Source organism: Dicentrarchus labrax, unplaced genomic scaffold (genome assembly GCF_905237075.1).
Source record: "Dicentrarchus labrax unplaced genomic scaffold, dlabrax2021, whole genome shotgun sequence".
Taxonomy (NCBI): domain Eukaryota; kingdom Metazoa; phylum Chordata; class Actinopteri; family Moronidae; genus Dicentrarchus; species Dicentrarchus labrax.
In genome coordinates, this window is record NW_026136705.1 from 12710155 (window position 1) to 12730803 (window position 20649).

Genomic DNA, 20649 nt, shown 5'->3' on the forward strand with positions numbered 1-20649 from the left:
TCAGGGACACTGTAAGCCTGAGTGGCAGCCCTTAATGGGAGCCCTGGAGAGGTAACCCAACAGCTGTGTGTTTGCAGCTAATGAGAGATGGGGGAGGAGTAAAGGATCACAGACTGGAAACACTCTGATAAACTCTTGCCTCAGAATGGCTGGGGAAGATAGGAAATCAAGTTCTCTCCGGAGGACATTGCTTAAGGCTTTCCTTTGTGACAGAACCCGTGTTTGACTCATTGCTCCTGGTCCATTGCTTATGCCTAAGCAGTTATGATCACTGGCATCAGTGTTTGGGAAGAAAGGAAGAGAATAACTGTGGCGTGGGATGGATTTCGCTCCCTGCTGAGCCATGCTGATTTATGGCCCTGAGCAAAAGCATTGTTTTTTTAATTACACTGCTGCAGTTTTAACAGATGATGTCAGACATAACTAGTTTATTCCGATGTACACCAACGGCACAGCCTTTTTTCCCCCCCCCAAGTGCAATTGATAGTCATTGTCTTCACTGGCAAGAAACCAACATTATAATGTGCATTACTCCAACATCAAGCAATGTTAACATTCAATTCCCCCTAATTTCCACAGCAGATGTAGAGGACTGTATTACTTCCCTTCCTTATTATAACCGCCTGAGGGTGGCGCCAAATGAATAAAATGTGGCCAACCACCTTCCATTTTAGGGCCATTAATTTTGCTCACATGGAATGCATATCAACAAGTAAACTGTCAGTGCGAGCTACCTGTTAACGTCAAATGTAGACAGGTCGCACAATCAGTGCATTTTCTGTCAACAGGAGGTCGTTTTGCTGCAGGAATAAAAAAGAAAAAGAAAAACAGAATGCAAGGAGGTGCACAGTAGCTGCATGATGCACACACTGAATAAGGTCCATTCCCCCCTTCTCTGATGTGACCCAGTTTGATGAGATCTTCTTAAACTGCAAGGAATCACACAATTTCCTGGTAGGCAGCCCAGGCATAATGTGATACTGAGTGTGAAGTTGCTGTGTGCTGCGGTGGATGGGAGCCCCACCTCCTCCCACGCTCTGATGAGTAGAGAGAGAGAAAGGGAGAGAGGGAGAGGAGGGGAGCAACTAACCTACCCACAGTATCTCACCACTTGCTCTCTGGAAATGCTTCAGATGGGCTTCTCTGTTAGAACCGGTTAGCTATTTCGTTGTTGTTTTTTTTACGTTGCAAGAATGGCATTCGTGTTGCCGTCGTTTGGACTCCCGGTGCGTCCTTAGAGTGCGCTCCAGGCTACTTAGAATCAGGGGAAGCGCTCGAGAAACTTGGACCGAAGGGATGCGCCAGCGAGTGCATATCTTGGCAGGGATCAGTTATTGAGGATCGGAAATGGCACACAGTAGGCTTTCCCCCACGGAATGAGACCCCTTGTTTCGCAGCTCTATCATAAAATAACCGAACCACAAAACAGCACCTAACTTCTCATATTTTCCACGGACATTAAAAAAAAAAAAAGAAATAAAAAGATCTTCTCATCCGGCGCCGGACGACGGTGGACACAGCATCCCGAATACATTCTGATGCGGAAAGTTGTTGATGCTGTGAATGGATTGTGTGGTCGTTGAAGTTATTTTGGTGTGAGCAGCAGTGTGACGGAGGTTTGAGGGTGAGACACCTGCCTCTGGGATCACCGGTGGACACATCAGCTGCGGACGGACTGGCTGTACGCTACAAGCGCTCATAGAGAAGTCTCTGGCTCAGGTAGGCCCGCCGGAATCAGCACACAATTCACCCACAAAGTTGTTCGGATCGATCGGCGTTGTTGGAGATTTGCGCCGCGATGCGAATTAAGTTTCTTCTTTTCTTCTGTTTTTTTTTTTGCAAACGCTGCCGACTTATCTGAAGTGTGTGTCTTAATAGCGCAGCGCTGATCCAGATAGACAGTTTATACAACAAGTTGCCCCGCACTTTATCACAGCCGCGGCTCTGCGTTACAGGTTGATAGGACACAGCGGTGCGGAGGTAACACTGTGCGTGTCACATCCCACAGCAACGATGCGCTGCGTGATTGATAAGACCATGCATTGCAATTAAAACACATCCGAGTGGACTTGAGGTCTAGCCTCCGTGAGTAACGGTATTAAGTCATTAAGTCTGTATATTATTGCACTCCACCTACAATATGAGTGCGTCCGCTCCAATCGGATCTGTGCTGGCGATCGGCTAATTGCATTTTTATTTCGGCATTATGATTCTGTGAAGCAGAAAATGTGATCCATTTGTGTCATCCCTCCCCTCGCCTTTTTTCTTTTATACCGGCTGCAAACATCGTGCTAATTGCCTCTATTAGTGGATCTTCATTCGGAAGCTGTTTACTCACGAATAACGATTTATTTTTATTTATTTATTTTTTGCGCAAATCATTCAGACGTACAGCTTGCCATGTTAATAACTAATCGACAGTGTCCCTATGAGAGCTTCGTGCATTTAATTGGAGAGAGAGAAAGAGAGAGAGTTGGGGGGGGGGAATAAAAAAAAATCTTTGATCAGCGCATCCGTACGGGTAATCTCCTCTGCTCTCCAGAGAGAGTCTGGGGTGTTGTTTCTCGCCACTCCACCGACCACCAGGCACATTTTAATAGTCTGCTCCACATAGTGATGTCGGTCTAAGTTCCCACACATACTGTAGTCTACGAGGCCGTCAAAACAGACCAGATCAAAACAGGCCCAGCAGTTGTACCCCATATCTGCCAAACTGCCTATAAGACAGAAAACCTGATGAATGCGATGATCCGAGTCAGCTGATTATGAAGCAGTTGTGTGAGATCGGAGGTTTTGCAAAATACAGACTAAATTGGTAATGCCAGTAATTCTTGTTGCACAAGTAGTAGTCTATCTATCTATCTATCTATCTATCTATCTATCTATCTATCTGTCCGTCTGTCTGTAAAGTGAGGAATAAAGGGCAAGGACAGGCTCTCAGTTACAGACGTCCCTCTGTATTTTCCCCTTCATAATGCTTTTCAATTGCCATGAAAACAGATAGTTGAACAGTGGTGAACTTGACTACAGTTACATGCACTGTGTCATATAATGGAGATGCTGAAGGACGGTTAACTGTTTGGTCAACATATCAAGTAATAGAAACTGACTCAACCGTTATGATAAAAAAGCAGTGAAATATACCAGTAAGAAAATCTAACTGAATCCTGGCTTCAGTCACATACGCATACCCACAATGAATATAAAGTGTATGACCTGTCAGTATGTTCATATATCCCTTTCAAAACACTCTGGAAATGCCTGTATTCAGCCTCTTTGCTTTGATCTCAGTGTATTTAATGGGATTTTTCAGTGTTAGGAGTGACCCTCCATTAGTGTTTTTTTGTGTGGAGCAGCCTACATGGATAGCTAAATCAAATGCCCATGGCCTTAGCAAGTGTTTCCAACCAAAGGCCAATGCTTTCTCATTACCAATGGCCAGGGTTTACAGTCACAAGAGGTGTGTAGAGTACCATTTTGAAGTGAATTCTATTGGTAGATCAGCTATAAGGAGGCCTAAGCTGTGATACTACCCATCATAAATCATGCTGGTGGGAGGGTAATGGATTTTACCTGTTATACTAGCTAAAGGCGCCGAGTCAGCCAATATATCAAATCAAATCAGTTGAGAAAATCATTAAATCATCCGTTATCTGTCCACACTCTAGCAACGCAGGGATACACATCTTACACTGGACATTCTCATGAGCTTGATTTGTACCCAGTAACAGGTGAAAATTCAGGTTCTGCGGAGGAACAAGCGGACTAGTGGTGCTGCTGGATCATAGTCCTCTCTGCAGTTACTGCAAAGCAAGACATTAGTCAAAAATAATCAGTTTAATTCCTATACTCTGATGGTTTCTTTTCCCAGACACAACCCTAACCCTTTGACATATTAGTAATTTACAATTATGGCTCAGTTGGTTCTACGCTTCAGTTATTTCTGCTGGACCTGTGGAGCGGCCAGCTTAAAGAGCAAGTGTCACCCAGTCAGTCACTGAGTTGACTCAGCCAGTAGATAGTCTGTCTCTATGGTAACCAGGACAGGCACACATGCTCTGCAACACAATTATATTGTTCTTCATTTTTACATACCTTTATGTTTATTGTACACTCACTGTATGCAGCCACATCTTTTCAATATCTTTTTCACTTCTCCTCCTTCAAACCAAATATCCTACACATCTTATATTTTTCAAAAAGGACAATTTCAAGGATAATATAGTACAATATGATTACAAACGAATAATGAAATGTTCCTGTCACATACAGGGAATGGATGATGATGTTGATGATGATAGACATGATGGACTGATAATGTTATTAACTTTGGCAATTAATAACTGAAATACATGGGAGTTAATGCAGACTTTACACACTGTTACTAATTTTACTAAGCAATGCTTTGGCATTTTTTACATATATTTCAAATGTATCTCCTGCACACAATTTCTATTCAATCAAACTCAACCTTTTATATTATAATATTATAATATTTCCACCATACAGTTTCCTTAAATAATCATTAACATAAATATTGATAAAAAATCAAAACAGGATCTAGTGGTTCTGACTATGTATGGTCTGGTATGTATGTATGGTATTTCTGTGATAACCACACAGCTATTAAGATTCAGTTAATATGGATGCTTTGTCTCCTACAACTTTTTGTCCTCAAAATTAATGTATGTATGTATGTCTATATATGTCTGTCCTCCCGCCTGTGAAATGCCAGTGTGCCAATGTGCAGAAGCTTTTTGGCAAAACCCCTAGGCAAAACAGTTTAGGATGATGGTTTTTAAAGTCAAAGTGTATGAACAGGATCCTACCATAGGGACCAACGTGATGCAGATAAATCTGCATTTATCTGACCGCCGTGTAAGCAAACAGCTGGGTGGCGAAGGAGCAGGTTTGCCGTGTTTGTAAGCTAAGATGGCACCAATGTCTCAGAGGTCATTGTTATGACTGGGTTCAGCAGCCTTGGCCTCATTACAGCAGAAAACTGCATCTCTCTTGAGAATGAGACAAACTGCACAATTTGCCACTGGAAGGGTCAGTGGTTGTAGACATGTAGAAGTTGAAATGTTCTCTTTAACGGTGGGTACAGCTAGCTGGGTGGTGCACTGTGTGAGGGCTCCAGGTGAGACTCAATCAGACCTTGCTGTTTGACTGATGTTTAGCTGCCAGTGAAGTCTTTCACCTTGTCCTCTGTGAGGAGCAAAGCAGCAGCACTGGCACCGGGCACTGAGCCTTTAGGGAGAGGTGGATGGATAGAGGATTGTAGGCAGGTTGCTAGGAGGAATTCTGGAGTTCACTGTCATTCAAAATGGCATTGGAGGAAATGGGTAGATCCACGAGGTAAGGGAGAGATCAGAAGCAAGAGAAAAGGAGCTAAAATGTGAAAAAACATCCCTTTATTTCTGCATCCACTGGTGAAATTCAAGTCTTCTCTCCTTTCCTTTTGAAGCTGCTACAGCTATTTCAATATTCTGATTGTTGAATGCTTTATCTTTGCTTTGTCCTCTTTTGCATATTTTGTATTTTGTAACTAAACAAATCCAATTTTCTTTCATTATTAAAAGGCTATAAGGTTATATAAACCAAAAAAAAATATCTATGCACTTTTTTTAAGGGATTTATGTATTTGTAGTGGAGAAAGGTGTGCAAGGTGTTTGACAATTTTCAGAACTGACATTTCACACAATATCCAGAAGCTTATGGAAACACATTTTGCTGGTTTTGTCTCTTTTTAACAGCAGTGCCTGGTCGTAAACAGTTTTTTTTTTTTTTTTTATAACACTCATGTATATCAATCACAACACTTCTACAATTCAGTGAAACTTCCACATAAGTGACAACACAGTCCAAGGCGACACAGTGGGCAGGAGTGAGAGCCACTTTCCCTCCTCTCTGCCACTGTTATCTATAAAGGTCATTGGCAGGTGAAGGGGTATGCTTGGGTGAGCTCCTCCTGCAGCTTGTGAATCCATGGAGCGATGGCCATGCTGAGCATGAGTCATGAAACACTGACTCTCTAGTCCGGTCTTGTACTTAGACTTGGCACCCCTGATGGTCTTAATAAGCTAGGTTTTGGCCAGGCAGCATTCTTGCGCGTGGCAAACCTACTCTGCGACATTCCTCTGGGTCTTCAACTCTATTGCTGAGCAGTTTGTGCCTTGACAGCATTCTTTGTTGCAAAGTTAAACATCTTCACAGGAGATACAGCAAATAGCAGACCCATCAGGCAGTTTGAGACTGGCTTTGAAGGTCCACCTCCATACTGTGGTACAGGCTGCCTTCAGTTTTTCTCGATGTTGGAACCATCTGGACCATTGCATGATCACAGCATGAAGCTTTGTGCTGAATGCTGCTTCACTGGTAGAGTTAAAGTTCTCTCCCCAGTCAGACAGTGGATGCCTTGATTGTATTTGGAAAGATATTTCTCCAGAATATTTGTTGCTCAGAAGCACCTCCATAATGTAGGTGTCTGGCTCAGTGTGTTTGTTGGTTTTTCTATTTGTGCAGGATGCTTTTTGTAGCATACAGTGCTGGAGGGAATTACAGTATGAGCCTTTTAGGCAACACAGAGCCCTAATAGCTCTGTGTAAAGGAAGTTCAGTGTGTACTGCACTCATACAACTTGTAGTACAGTAGGGGTCACCCAAGCATTAGCCAGGTCTAAGCCGTCCTTTGGCATAGCTACCACAAAGTAGCTCTGCGATTTTGTAGTTATTATGGGTAGTCAGCGCACAAATAAAAAAGTCTGCCGTGATTTTCTCACATAACCACCACTGTGCTGCCACAGTTCTTTGGTGTTGAGAGGGTGAGTTTTAAAGGTAGGAAAGATCTCAGCCTCACACTTCCTGAAGAGTTCAGTGTTGGAATCCTTGATTCAGTTATAATATCTGCCCAACTTGTTGGCATTTTTATTAAAAAAATCAGTCCTTGCAGACTATTTTGGAGTGGTTGGCCAGGATTGTAATATAACAGACACATTTCAGCACGCTGGAAGAACTAACTTCTTATTCCTCCCTTTGATTTTATGCTGAGTTATGTATCGCGATCTGCCTGAATCAGCTTGTAGTCTTGTGGGTCTACCACACCATCTGGGATGGCAGATGATAACCAAGTTTTTCAGAGAAGTGCTGAGATGCAGAAAATGTCACTCCTAGTTGTGTTCAGCAGTTCTAATTTGTCCATGTTGCTGCTCAGGTAGTGAACTTTGGTGAGACATGCTGTAGTCCAGTAGTGAAAAAGCTCAAGCACAAGTTCCCCATTTGCCACTACCTTACAGTGCTTTCAGATGAGAGGAAAAACACTGATGCTGTCAGGCTTTTGATACAATATTTGTGAGATAGCTGAGGAATATGAGATAAGAACCCAAAGGCACGGTGTCAATAATATTCAGGCGATAAGAGATTCTCACTGAGTGATGGCAAAACGCGTATTTCACAAACAACATGAATTTTAATGTAAACGTAAACAAAGAAAAAAGAACACCAATTCGTTGTGGCTGCCAGGCACAGTGCCATCTGTAAGACAGGCATGAGGCCAACTGGAAGACATTAAGTCATGAGTGTCATCAACCATAACAATCATGTCACTATCAAAGCACCCATATTCATTCTAGTGACTGTAATGGCAGGGGGACGGTTCAGCTAAACAAAACATTATGGTTTTCATTTTTAAATGGCCATTTTGTGAAAATAATTTTGCAAACTTAAATTCAACAGAGAATATTTTAAATAAGACAAGAAGAAAAAAGGATGCAAACTGTGTCAAATAGGCTAAAGGACATATCATATGATCACATTATTGAAATGAGAATGCAAAACAAGGATTTTATCAATTTTAAGAGATTATAAAACCAGATTTCTGTATTTTACATACCCGTTTAAAAGCTTGTGTTTAATGCAGACAGGGTCAGCAGTATGAAAAAAAAAAAGACGACGTTTTGATGTTAACTGTCAGTTGCAGGTAGAAGAAATGTGTTCTGGAGTGTATCCAATGATTATGTTTTTACTCCTGCCTGCCCTTTTTCCTGAACACATGAACACACAGAAAGCACACTCACTGTTTCACGCCACATTGACTAGAGGCTCCCCCTGCAAATGTAAAAAGGGACACGTCGATAACCGAGCAATTAGTGCATCAATAACCTGCACTTCCAATTTTAATGTATTCAAAAGGAATTGGATTTCTCATTGGATTTCTGTATATTTGTGTTTTGCTGTCTAGCTTAATACAAGTTTGCTTTGCTCCTCTCTGGAACATTGTTTCATGTGAGGAGATGCAGAATGTACTGATCTGAGCTCAGATTAACACTATTTGCTCATATTCATGTATATTTCTGTCAACTGCACAAACTAAGGATGCAGCTAAGGGCTTCTATGTCTAAGGTGACATAATGCTTCAACTCTTTAACTTTAACTAAAAGTGGTGATGCTTACACGCTAACATTTTTGAAGGCTTGTGCATATTTTAGTTATATGATTCAAGAAAGTTTAGAACATCGTTCAAATTATGTTAAGACACTAAGAAACAGTATTTAATATATGCTAGTCTTGCCTGGCAAATATGCAATCAATTTATTAATGTTAGTATCAGAGTCATTATCAATCAATATATTGAACTGGCACATCACATGCAACACTAAACAATAAACTGTGTACACAACATTCTGCACTGAAAGCACACATAGATTTGAACATTACAGGATAAGACAACACACAAAACTGGTAAAATGTTGCCACCGCTAAGTTTTCCAGAGCACTGGACCTTGATACTTAACCTCAATGTCTGCTCCCATTTCAGTTCAATAGAACTCTACACAAACACACACACACACAGGCACACCCACACACACACATACACTCTATCTTTCTCACTCTTTCTCTCTCTCTCACACACACACACAGGAATAATTATAGTCTAAAATCATTGTAGCATGAAAAAAACTAGAATTCTTTAGCTAGAGGGAATACAGATCAAAAAAGACACTAAAATAATGGGTCATAATTACAGAGTTGAAAGGTTCAAAATCAAACATAATGATTACAGTGTTTGAGCTAGCCAGTAGCAATGGAGCGTGGATGGCAATTTTTGCATTGTGCATTGTTGCAAGCTGCATGTGATGATAATGGCCAAGTTGCATAATCTGAACGGGCCTCATTGGCCCCATTTCCTCCATTGCCTCTGTGACCCTTAGCATGCAAATCCATGTGGCTAGAGGCCTCTCTGGTAATGAGCTAGATCAAATAGTTCAACTTTGTCAATAGACAATATCTTGGAAGGTTTGTAAAGATTTATTTTTAGAGCATGTTTGATACCATCGGTTACTTTTGAGCCACATTGCTTCACCATTCAACGTCTATTAGTGTAATACTAAAATAATGAGTCTCTTAGGCTGTGTTGAATCTGATTTGGTATTACATTTTTTATTTGATTATACAGCTGAAACAATCCACACAGGCCCTCAAGTTTGTTTTGTGGGTAAGCTCACAAGATATAATTTCTTCTTCCTACTTTAATTTCTACATTAAATTTGTAAAGCTTAGGCATTCACTGAAGCTATTGGCGCTGTAGGACAGAAAAAGAACCTATGTTGGGATATAGTTATGGTTGCATTTAAAAAAAAAAATACATCTTTTCCCTTTGTTGTTGTCTAATTATTATATTATGCTTCTAGGCCTGTGGTACTTTTTGGTACAATTTATTGACAAAAATAATTTTACAGCTGTACAGTTATAATAGAACAATACAATGAAGACAGTTTTTCCTGCTGACTAAATCTATCACCCTGTCTTAAGGACTTGTTGATGTGAGTTCTGTGACTTTGGTTTATAATTACTGATAAATAATTATTGCCTATGGAGCTTGGTATGGCTATCAGGTGTTTTATAGCTACATCTTTAAGTTTTCAAAAAAGAAACAATGTTTTGACACAAATACTCTTTGTTATTTTGCAGGCAGATCTTCTGATGACCTAATGGAACATAATTTACAGTTACTGCTGTTTTGGGTCCTGGTGCTGCATTATGGTTCTGCTGAAGGCAGTATCCTGTATCGGGTCCAGGAGGAGCAGCCTCCCAACACTCTTATTGGTAGCCTGGCAGCAGACCAGGGCCTGCCAGACTCGGGTCATCTCTACAAGCTGGAGGTTGGTGCCCCTTACCTTCGCGTCGATGGAAAGACGGGCGACATTTTCACCACAGAGATTCCCATAGACAGAGAGACCCTGAGGGACTGTCGATCCCTGGCTAAGGGTAAGCCCTGCTACCTGGAATTTGAAGTATCAGTGACAGATCTGATACAAAACCAGAGCCCACGACTGATTGAAGGACGCATAGAGGTACAGGACATCAATGACAACACTCCACAATTTCCCTCTTCTGTGCTCACCATCTCTGTCCCCGAGAACACCATCATGGGGGCATTATTCTCCATACCTCTAGCTACAGACAGGGACTCAGATAGGAATGGGGTGGCGGATTATGCTCTGACTGCAGGGCCAGACGCCGCAACCCTATTTGGTTTACAGGTGGCTGACGACAGGGGCGGGAAGCTCCCACAGCTCATTGTCCTGGGCAACCTGGATCGTGAGTTAAAGGATTCCTATGACCTCACCATCAAGGCAGTGGATGGAGGAAACCCTCAGCGCTACAGCAGTGCTTTGCTGAGAGTGGTAGTCACTGACGCCAATGATAACTCTCCCAAGTTTGAAAAGTCCACGTATGAGGCAGAAGTGTCAGAGAACAGCCCAGTGGGTCACTCTGTGTTGCAGGTAAGATTGTAATACAAATATACTTTCTTTTAAGACTTTAAGAATTTTCTTTTAAATCAGATCCGAATGAGGTAAATTGCAAACGAAATTGTTTGTGCTGCTTGATGTTATGTTTTGAATTTTATACTCAGCAATGAATAAACCAAGCAATTCTCAGCCAATTTATCATGATGTTTTTGAAAATTAGTCTCTGTGTCATATTTGTTCAGTGTTTATTCCTCAGTTACAGCCCTAATGTATAAATCTGAATCAAACATAGATATTTTTATTCTGGCGTCATGCTTTCAAATATTTAGAAATAGCTTTACAATTTTGAATGTTGTGATCAAAATTTAACCTTTAATCAAGATGTCTGGGGACACCAAGGCCACATTTAGTTCTTGTCAATTCACATACCTTCATCATATTTATGTTTTTTAAAATTAATTTTATGCAAGTTGTTTCACGCTTATTACTCTAATGTGAATTTTTAAATCATACTAGAAGTATTAGAGCATTAGCATGTTATGCTTGTACAGGTAATTAAGCTGCTTATTGCTTTTGTTGTGCTATTATACTTGAGGAAATAGAGTTTGAAATACACAATGTTGGAGTGTAGGAGTAAGATACTGTGTAGGATTTTGTCTACATACCGCTGTGAAATTGCACTGACTGTCATGAAAGCAACAGCAGCCCTAATATTTTGCCATATGTTTTCATGTGAACCCTTTCTCTATTCCATTTTTTGCAATAAAAGAAAGGGGGAAAAGAGAAAAAAAGGCCAGTGACATGAACATAAAAAGCAGAGAGGAGGCACAGTAATGAAATATGCCCAAATAAAGCTCACTTGCTGCACTTTGAAGTGATCAGACATCCGTTGATTAATTTATTAATCAATTCATTGACCAATGATTAGTAGAGAAAATCCTACACTGGCTCCCCTTTAATTCTAAAAAACTGTTGCACATAAATCATGCCTATAACCACAGAATTTCTTTTGTTTTAGGTCAAAGCAAATGACTCTGACATGGGCCCTAATGGAGAAATTGAGTACACCCTTCACCAAGCAGTAGACCCAGTGCCGAAACTGTTACGAATTGATCGGTCCACTGGCATTATCTATGTCAAAGGACCACTGGACAGAGAGGAAATCAGCAGCTTGTCCTTCTATGTGGTGGCGAGGGATAAGGGTCCTCAACCTAAAAGCTCTAAGACATTTGTAACTATTGAGGTGACTGACCAAAATGACAATGCTCCTGCTGTGGAGATTCGTGGGATTGGCCTTGTGACACACAGTGAAGGAGTGGCTAACATTTCAGAGGACATGCCAGTGGGAACAGCTGTTGCTCTGGTCCAAGTGTCTGACAAGGATGAAGGAGAGAATGCTGTGGTTACTTGTGTGGTTGCAGGAGACGTACCCTTCCAGCTTCGCCCTGCCAGCGACTCATCCAGTGACAACAAGAGGAAGTATTTCCTACAGACCACCACTCCTCTCGACTACGAAAGAGTTAGGGATTACAGAGTAGAGATTGTGGCTGTGGATTCTGGAAATCCAGCACTCTCTAGTACAAACTCTTTGAAGGTGCAGGTGACTGATGTGAATGATAACTCCCCAATATTCTCCCCAACCTTGTTTGAGGTAGATTTTGCTGAAGAAAACCAACCAGGGGAGAAGGTTTTGGATGTTACAGCTTCAGATGCTGACAGTGGCACTAATGCAGAACTTCTCTATAATATTGTTGCAGACTCATCCATCAAAGGTCTGTTTGAGATTGACCCAAATACGGGTGAAGTAAGAGCCCGAAGCCCACTTGACCGAGAGCATAAAGAACGCTATGAGTTCCGGGTCACCGCAGCAGATAAAGGGTCACCTGTACATAAAGGAACAGCAACTGTCGTCATAAAAGTCCTTGACCGCAATGACAATGACCCCAAGTTCATGCTTAGTGGCTACAGCTTTTCGGTTTTGGAAAACATGCCTCCCCTCAGTCCAGTTGGCATGGTGACAGTCCTGGATGTGGACAAAGGTGAGAACGCTCGTGTTCACCTCTCCGTAGAGCCTGATGGAGGGAAGTTTGTCGTTCAAAATGGAACTGGCACCATTCTTTCAAGCATCTCATTTGACAGGGAGAAAGAAAGCAGCTACACTTTCCGTCTGAAAGCAGTGGATGGAGGAGAGCCACCCAGGTCTTCATATGTTGGCGTTACCATCAACGTACTGGATGAAAATGACAATGACCCTGTTGTCACCAAGCCCTCCAATTCCTCCTTCAGACGACTGTCACCTCTAGCTTCCCCAGATAGCCATGTTGAGGTAGTGGAAGCTGAAGACCTGGATAGTGGGCCTAATGCAGAGCTGGTCTTCAGTATTGCTGGTGGAAATCCTTACCAGTTATTTCGCATCTCCCCCTCCAGTGGGGAGATCACTCTAGCAAAAGAGATGACCCGGAAACACGGTGGGCTACATCGCCTAGTGGTGCGAGTGAGTGACAGGGGGAAGCCTGCACGTCATGCCACTGCCCTGGTCCACATCTATGTCAATGAAACCATTTCAAATGTCAGCTTAGTGGAGGCCCTAGTTGGACACAGTCTTTACACTCCACTGGACAGGGACATTGCTGGTGATCCTGACAATGGTTTTGCTGCACAGCGTAGTAATATTTTGTTTGGAAGTCTTGCTGGTGTGGCGGGTGTTGTCATGTTGATCTTGGTGGTGGTATTTATTCGCCACCGCATCCAGAGAGAGACTAAGAGTGGGTATCAGGCTGGCAAGAAGGAAACAAAAGACTTATACGCTCCGAAACAGGTGCCAAAGAATGCCAAAGGCAAACGAGGAAGGAAAGGAAAACCTCAGAAGTCCCCAAAACCACCTCGGGAAGATGAGGAGGTCAGCCTTCAAAAGGGTCTCAAGTTCAACCTTGATGGAGTCAATGATAGCCCCAGGATACACCTGCCCTTAACATATTCACCAGGAAGCCCTGATATAGGCAGGCACTACCGCTCCAATTCCCCCTTACCCTCCATCCAGCTGCAGGCCCAATCCCCCTCAGCCTCACAGAAGCATCAGGCTGTCCAGGACCTTCCTGCCGCCAACACCTTTGTAGGAACAGGAGGAGATGACAACTCTACCGGCTCAGACCAGTATTCAGATTACAGCTACAAGACAAACCAACCGAAGTACAACAACAAACAGGTAAAGTTATTCCTTACATAATGCAACTACTGTCTAGATTGTCTGTTAAAAGAGTGGGTGTCACATTGTTTGTGGATGTTGAAGAAGGGTAATTCAATTATAGAATTCAAATCATTCTTATTGTGTGCAACAGTTTTAAAATACCATATTGGATGAGCAACCTTCATGTAGGACTATCTTGTCAGCTAGAGTACCATACCATGATCTACTTACAACGCAATAACATGATATCACTTTTGTATAATTTGAATCTCTTTTTGTACCGTTCTGCCATTAGTCAAGATTGTAAAAATGTAAAATAATACTTAAAATGTATCACAGATTTGATTGTTTCACAATTTTTTTTTTTTTTTATATGGTCACATGGATGACCGTAATATGCTTTGGGAAAGATGCAATTATATTTACAGTTTTTTTGGATTACACTTATAGATAGAATATAGTATCACTTATTTCTCTTAACATTAACTGCAGTGACGTGCTGTCTTACTATTTGTTTTGCTCTCATGTAACTTCTCTGGAGGGTGAAATTGGATATACAAAGAAAGTTGCTGCAAAAATGATTAACTCCAGGTATGTGTTCAAGTGTTGCACTACTAGAAAAGTTGGATGGTCCTTTATATTTTGTTTTTCCATCCGGTTGGCAGTGGAGTTGAGCAGGGAAGGTCCATTTCTCAGTGACTTACTTCTGCTCTTCTGCCTGACCTATAGTGCTCTGATCTCTGCAGGTCACTTGCTCTTATCTCCCTGCTCCTTATGCTCTTATCTCCTCTTATCTCTACAACATTTGGCAAGGCTCAAATCGCCATGGAAACAGAAATATTAATAGACTCAGAGGGGATTACTAACGGAAAAATTGTAGAGTCTAGGGATAGAAAGCTAGTGTGTCTCTAGGTTTCTGTGTCATCTTAGGTGTGTGAATGTGTGTCCTGAACTAGACAAGTGTAGATGTGTATTTGTATTTGTGTGTGTTCAGGGGGGACTACCATTATCCTACATAGTACAACTTTCTGTATTGTACATCAAAATGTATATCCATATGTTATGATTATTAAAGGGACATTGTGTAGGAATTTCTCCCATCTAGCGGTGAAATTGTATTTTGCATTCAAACGAATACTGCTCTCTAGTGCCTCGCATTTTCAAATGCGTATTGCAACTACGGTAGGCGTTATGTACCAAGAAGCCTACCTGTCGAGGAGAAAGCAGGCAACTTCAGCGTCCCTTTGAAAGTCTTTCTCCTTCATTAGCTCTTTCCAGCTGGGAAAAGCTACCCCGATGTTTGCCCTTGTTTTTTGAAGACGCCGGTCACGTTGCCTTTTTAATTCCCTTTTTTGCTTTTTTGGCTACGAGCATTCCTTCTCCTGTGGCTCGGCATGAGTATGATCCTCCATTATTAACTAAAGTGCAGGGCAGACTTTCAAATGTGCCGGGGCAGTGACAAGTGCCTCTCACTGATCTCCTTCTCCGTTATAGCTGGTTTCAGTCACGTGACGCTGGCTCTGAACGAAAACACGTTGTGGATTAGCTAGACAGGTAGGCTAGTGCTTTGTGTCCCTCTCGGCGATTATAGTTTTTCAAAATGGCAGAACGACGTGGAAGCCTCCATGGACTTGCCCGTCCAATGTATATACAGATAAGAAATTCTTCGCTTATGAGGATAAGTCAGATCATTGGCAGAGGTAATTTTACATCAATGAGGACACATTTATGAATGAAGACATTGATTTTAGCTAATAAAATACTTAAAACACTACACAATGTCCCTTTAAGACAGTTACACATGGACTATTGAAATGCACGTTACTTTTTCCATTAACATTAACTGAACCTTAATTCTACATAAGAAAAAGAATCACCCAGTGTCAGTAGGAGGTAGAAACAATATTGCATAAGTTCAAAGAGCCCCCAAATCCAAAGACTCCCTACTACAGGGGCATTCCTTCTCAAACAAACGTAGTGTATTCATGATCGGCAACTTAACATGACTGATAGTTATTGCCCCCTTTGAACTTAAGTGAGTGCTAACTGATGTATTTGTAAATCAAATAAATAGTGACTTGCTCTAACAATGCAATAGTCATGTTGTCACAGACATATTCAATTCATGTCCAGCATTTTTTTATTGAAAATATTTGACATTGATGTGCACAATTTATTTTAATCCGAGACGAGTTGACATCAGCTTCAAGACACTTCCATACATCAAATCCCTGTGTCATACATACAAAACAGTTTGACGTTCTCCCTAGGCTTTGCAGATAAAGTTTGCAACATAAAAATTAACAAAAAAAGAAGTGGGAAATATGCCACTGAGTTCTTTACATGGGTAGGTGACACATTTTCTGTGGAGATATCTTCAGAGCCAGTATCACAGTTGGCTGGTTGGTAGTTTCAGCAGATGCTAGCTGACAGCTTAGGTGATCACAAGCCTTTGTGGGTGGAGTCAGTTTAGACAACAGTCACCACTGTCTCCTTGATGGACAACATAAGGGACCAAAATGACTGCGAGCCACGGGTTGTGTCTGGGTATTTGTGTGTAGTGCCAATCTCTGCGTTTGTGTGTAGATTTGCTGCTTAGTAAAAGAGTGTTAATTGTAACTGTGGCACAGATGTAAGCTCTCAGCACTTGACAGTGTTTGTGGTTTCTCAGTATGATAACATAAATGCGTATCAGACATGACTCAAGTGATTGACAGTCTGTGTAAAAACATGGACAGATGTTGAAGCTCATGTGACATACCTCAGCAGATGTTGTCTCATGTATGGCATCCCCTCTCACATCAGGAAGAACAGATTGACCAAAATATATAATTAAAGTAACTGCCAAGTGATGTGACAGATGTAGAGTGGTGCCCTTGCTTTAATTAACTGTGCAACACTCAACAATGGCTTTTCATTGGGAATGTGTTCAGGTGTCTAGGTTTGTACAAAACTTCTTGATATTATGTCAAATTACAGCTTGTGTGTTTACAGAGTACGAGCACACGGAATATGTAGTTTTTTTCTTTAAAGGATTGTACCACAAAGCTTAGCTGTGTAACTATGTGCAGCATTATCATTATTTTTCTCTAACTCCCTCGAGCTTTAATTAAAGGCATTTTACTTATGAACACCAAACTGTTGTTGAGTGAAATCAGTCCGTGTTCAAGAAACAAAAGAAGTCAGATCTGGAAACTGTGTGTGTTGGTTTTGTGCTTAAGCACTATGTTGAGTTTTAGACATTTCAAACATGAGGATATTTTGCCTTTTTCTAATTTTTTTAAAGGACTTGTTGTTTGGCTTTAGGTTAGATTAGGTTCAGGATAAGGGTTGGGGGAGAAAAATGTAATCATTTAAGGCTCAGGTTAAGATTAGGGACTAGAGAATGCATTATGTCATATATCTAAGGCCCACATAGACAGCCCTGATGGAAATAAATGTGTTTGCAAATGTATGCATGTGTAAAAGCGGTAGATTTGGTAGGTAGTGGTAGGTTAGGGCTGTATATAAATATTAATTAATTATTAATTAATTCACCACTAATATGCATTGACTAATAATAGAGACAAGTATTAGACATACTGTATTGCACGGGGGAATAACTGTCCTAATATCTATTTAGCCTTGTTAGCTGCACCTTTTTAACTCTAGATAATGTATATTATACACAATAATTGATTTGTCCAGTAGAATATATTTAATTTATTCACCAGATAATATTTTAATTTTACTGAAACGTCTGCACATATAAATGTTTTCCTTGAGAACAATACCAGAATATTTAAATACTGTCTATTCAAGAATTGCTTGTTGGAGGTGCCAAAACCCACACAGCTGTTTCAGTTGTCCTTATTTGATCACAGCATTATCTAAGTATGTGCTAACTATGTGTTGTTGAATATATGTTGTTTCCTACACTAGGAGCTTGTACTGCTATCAATACAAGAAGCATTTTGATCTTCTCCCAAGACTCTGTAGAGAATTCTTCAGCCCTGTAATTGCTTTAGATTAACCCACTTTGGAACAGAATTCCTGAAATGCCGTTTCCGGGCTATAATATATTATAACAGACATAATGCCTCTAGACACAGTTGAAGGCAGTTGGGCAAAAAATATCCATTGCCTCACAGCAAATTCAAAATAAATCCTTTTTCTAAAATGCTCGTTCCCCCCCTAAAAAAATAAAAACAGAAAATGACAGGAATAGACTCAGACATCCGAAACCCTTAACCACAGTAGTAACCAGCAGTTGTCATGTACTCTGTGTGTCTAGAACCAATGAAATTCAGAACCATGGACAGTGCTTTTTGCTGCCAACTGTTCCAAAGCCTCTGTGCAGATGGAGTACCGCTGCATCCCGAGCGGAGAGAAAGATGACAGGCCCGTGTGAGGCTTATATAGACAGACTCCTGTCCTCCGCAGTCCTTTGTCAACACTCTTTAGAATTATACCAAACACTAATTAAATGTTTGAAATGTTAAATTTAAAAAAAGCCCATATTTCACTATAAGTGATGAAAGCCCACCAACACCTAGACAATAAAAAGACACCTGAGCCAATCCTCCTCCTATTTCTGATAAGAAAAACTAATTTCTTTACTAAGAAAAAGCCCTAACAAGTGCAAATGTACCACCTAACACACCCAAAATGTTTTTATACTAGATTTAAACAAACAGTATGAGCTGTCTGCCTGATAGGGTGCTATATCCCTGTGCTCAACAGAGGTCCTTACAATTGCTTCCATACTGCTTGCACCTGTTTGGGTAATATTGTAATTAAAGTGGGGACACTGGGAATTTTCCTCAGGGTCTTGGCAAGGTAAACAACTCTCGGGTGTATGTCGCAATTTTGTTATTGAGGCTGGGTAGGCATTTACATGCAGGAAAGTATGGATATTTCAAAGGAATAATTACCAAAATGGAAATATTCATCATGGAAGATCTCTCTCACCACGTTGTCACACTGCTGCTTTACATTTGTATATAGAAACGACATGGTAAGCTTTACATTTCTAAAACAAGAAGGCTGTAGGTGTGTGCTTCTTTAACAACTATCTTTGTAGTTTTTAGTTTCCCCCTCATCACCTTTGAACGTGTGATATTGCATGATGGTTGCTGGAGATACCAGTGACTCACATTAGCCATTAGAGCTGATAATTAGCCCTTTTGGGTCCAACAGCTAGCACCTTTTTTCACACTTCACTTAATGAGAATCCTACATTTGAACAAAACGTAATATGAATGGTATGGAACGCTGAGAAGTCTGTGTTACACAGCAATCATGACTATTTGATAGGCTGCAAATTCATCCTCAATATACATTCACACTATTAAAATGCTTTATTTATCAAAAAGGAATGAGTGTTGTCTCCCTGTGGGCTACTCGTTCATCTCCATTTCTCTCTGCTGTTACCTAAAGCCACGCCAGTGGATTGTTAGAGCAGGAAAAGGGGTAGAGTGAGTCACTGTGAGTCTTAATTAACCTGCTTCTTTGTTAAGCAGGGCCCACACTTTGTGAACTTTAGGCATCCCTTTGAGCCAGGATTAGCCCAATTTAGCCCAATACTTCTATTCCAACTCAGCAGAGGTGTATTACAGACGAGGCCCGAGGCAAAATTTGCACTTGTTCTACAAGACTGTGACACTTTATTCTCTCTTACCTGTGCTCAAGACCAGTGGAACCTAGAAATCATCGAAAATATGCCTATCTGCATTTCAGTGAATATTTGGGAAAGCAAGGAGTGCAGCTGACTTATTTTCCCTATCTTTTGCTATCTCGGGTTCCAATCTGCCTTCCAGTATTTTTCAAACAGGCACAACACACAGAAATACACACACATACACACAGACACCCCCACACACACGGCTCTTTGTGCACCACATATTTGCCCTGGCTGATTACCTAGAAAAGGTAGGCTTGAAGGAAAGTGAGCTAAAAAGCATTGTAGATGCTGGAATAATTCACCCTGCTTGTACTGCATGTTTGGCTTATTGTTTTATAGCATAAATGTGTGATTCAATACATTGTGTTGTACGCTGCAATACTATATTTTTTAGTCACCAATACTGCTGCCTTTTCACATCTTAACAACACTATTTCCAAATGTTGGCCCATTGCACTATGCCTCTGGTACCTACAAACTACTGACCGTAGTTCATAATGCAATATTTCGAGTATTCAGTGTATTTTTATAATTGCAACATATTACCTCTGAGAATTGCTGCTAGTACAGTTATATAACTGAATGTCCTAGAAAACACCTATTATTTTTCTAGTATATGAATATATACAGTATACACACACACACACACACCTACCATCAGCTAAATCAGCTAGTGATTCTACTGTCCATGGTTGTTGCTTTCATAATGTGCTATTATCTATTTCTTAATATTGTTTAGCAGAATTTAATCATATTTTAGTTCATCTGAAAATCTGCATTTTATGTTATTTTATGATGACCTAAGTATGCATGCTAGTTTGTATAAATACAGTAACTATGACTTCACAGTTAATGCAAATATTATCGAAATTGTAATATGTACACAGATATTTTGCAGTTTAGTGCACAGATACAAATCTTGTTTTCCAGATGTCAGAAAACATGTTTGTTAGAGACCCCAGCACATCATCATGATTTTAATTTCTTTTTCTATCACCCTAACATGAACAGTACCAAAATTGATTTTAAAACACCAACCAAAAGGCTTGT

The 20649-nt window shown here is 40.8% G+C and overlaps 1 protein-coding gene across 2 annotated transcripts in view; it reads left to right on the plus strand.

Annotated features, from left to right (window-relative positions):
• Positions 1-1025: 1025 nt before the first annotated feature.
• pcdh1a (protocadherin 1a) overlaps positions 1026-20649 on the plus strand; it is an 83274-nt gene continuing 63650 nt past the window's right edge. For both annotated transcript variants that reach the window (XR_007885024.1, XM_051402000.1), the window contains exons 1-3: positions 1026-1719; positions 9969-10783; positions 11769-13955. Coding sequence is in view for 1 of the 2 variants with exons in the window: in XM_051402000.1 (XP_051257960.1) it covers positions 9989-10783; positions 11769-13955 (2982 nt within the window). In the remaining variant the exon portion in view is untranslated. The remainder of the gene's footprint in view (positions 1720-9968; positions 10784-11768; positions 13956-20649) is intronic.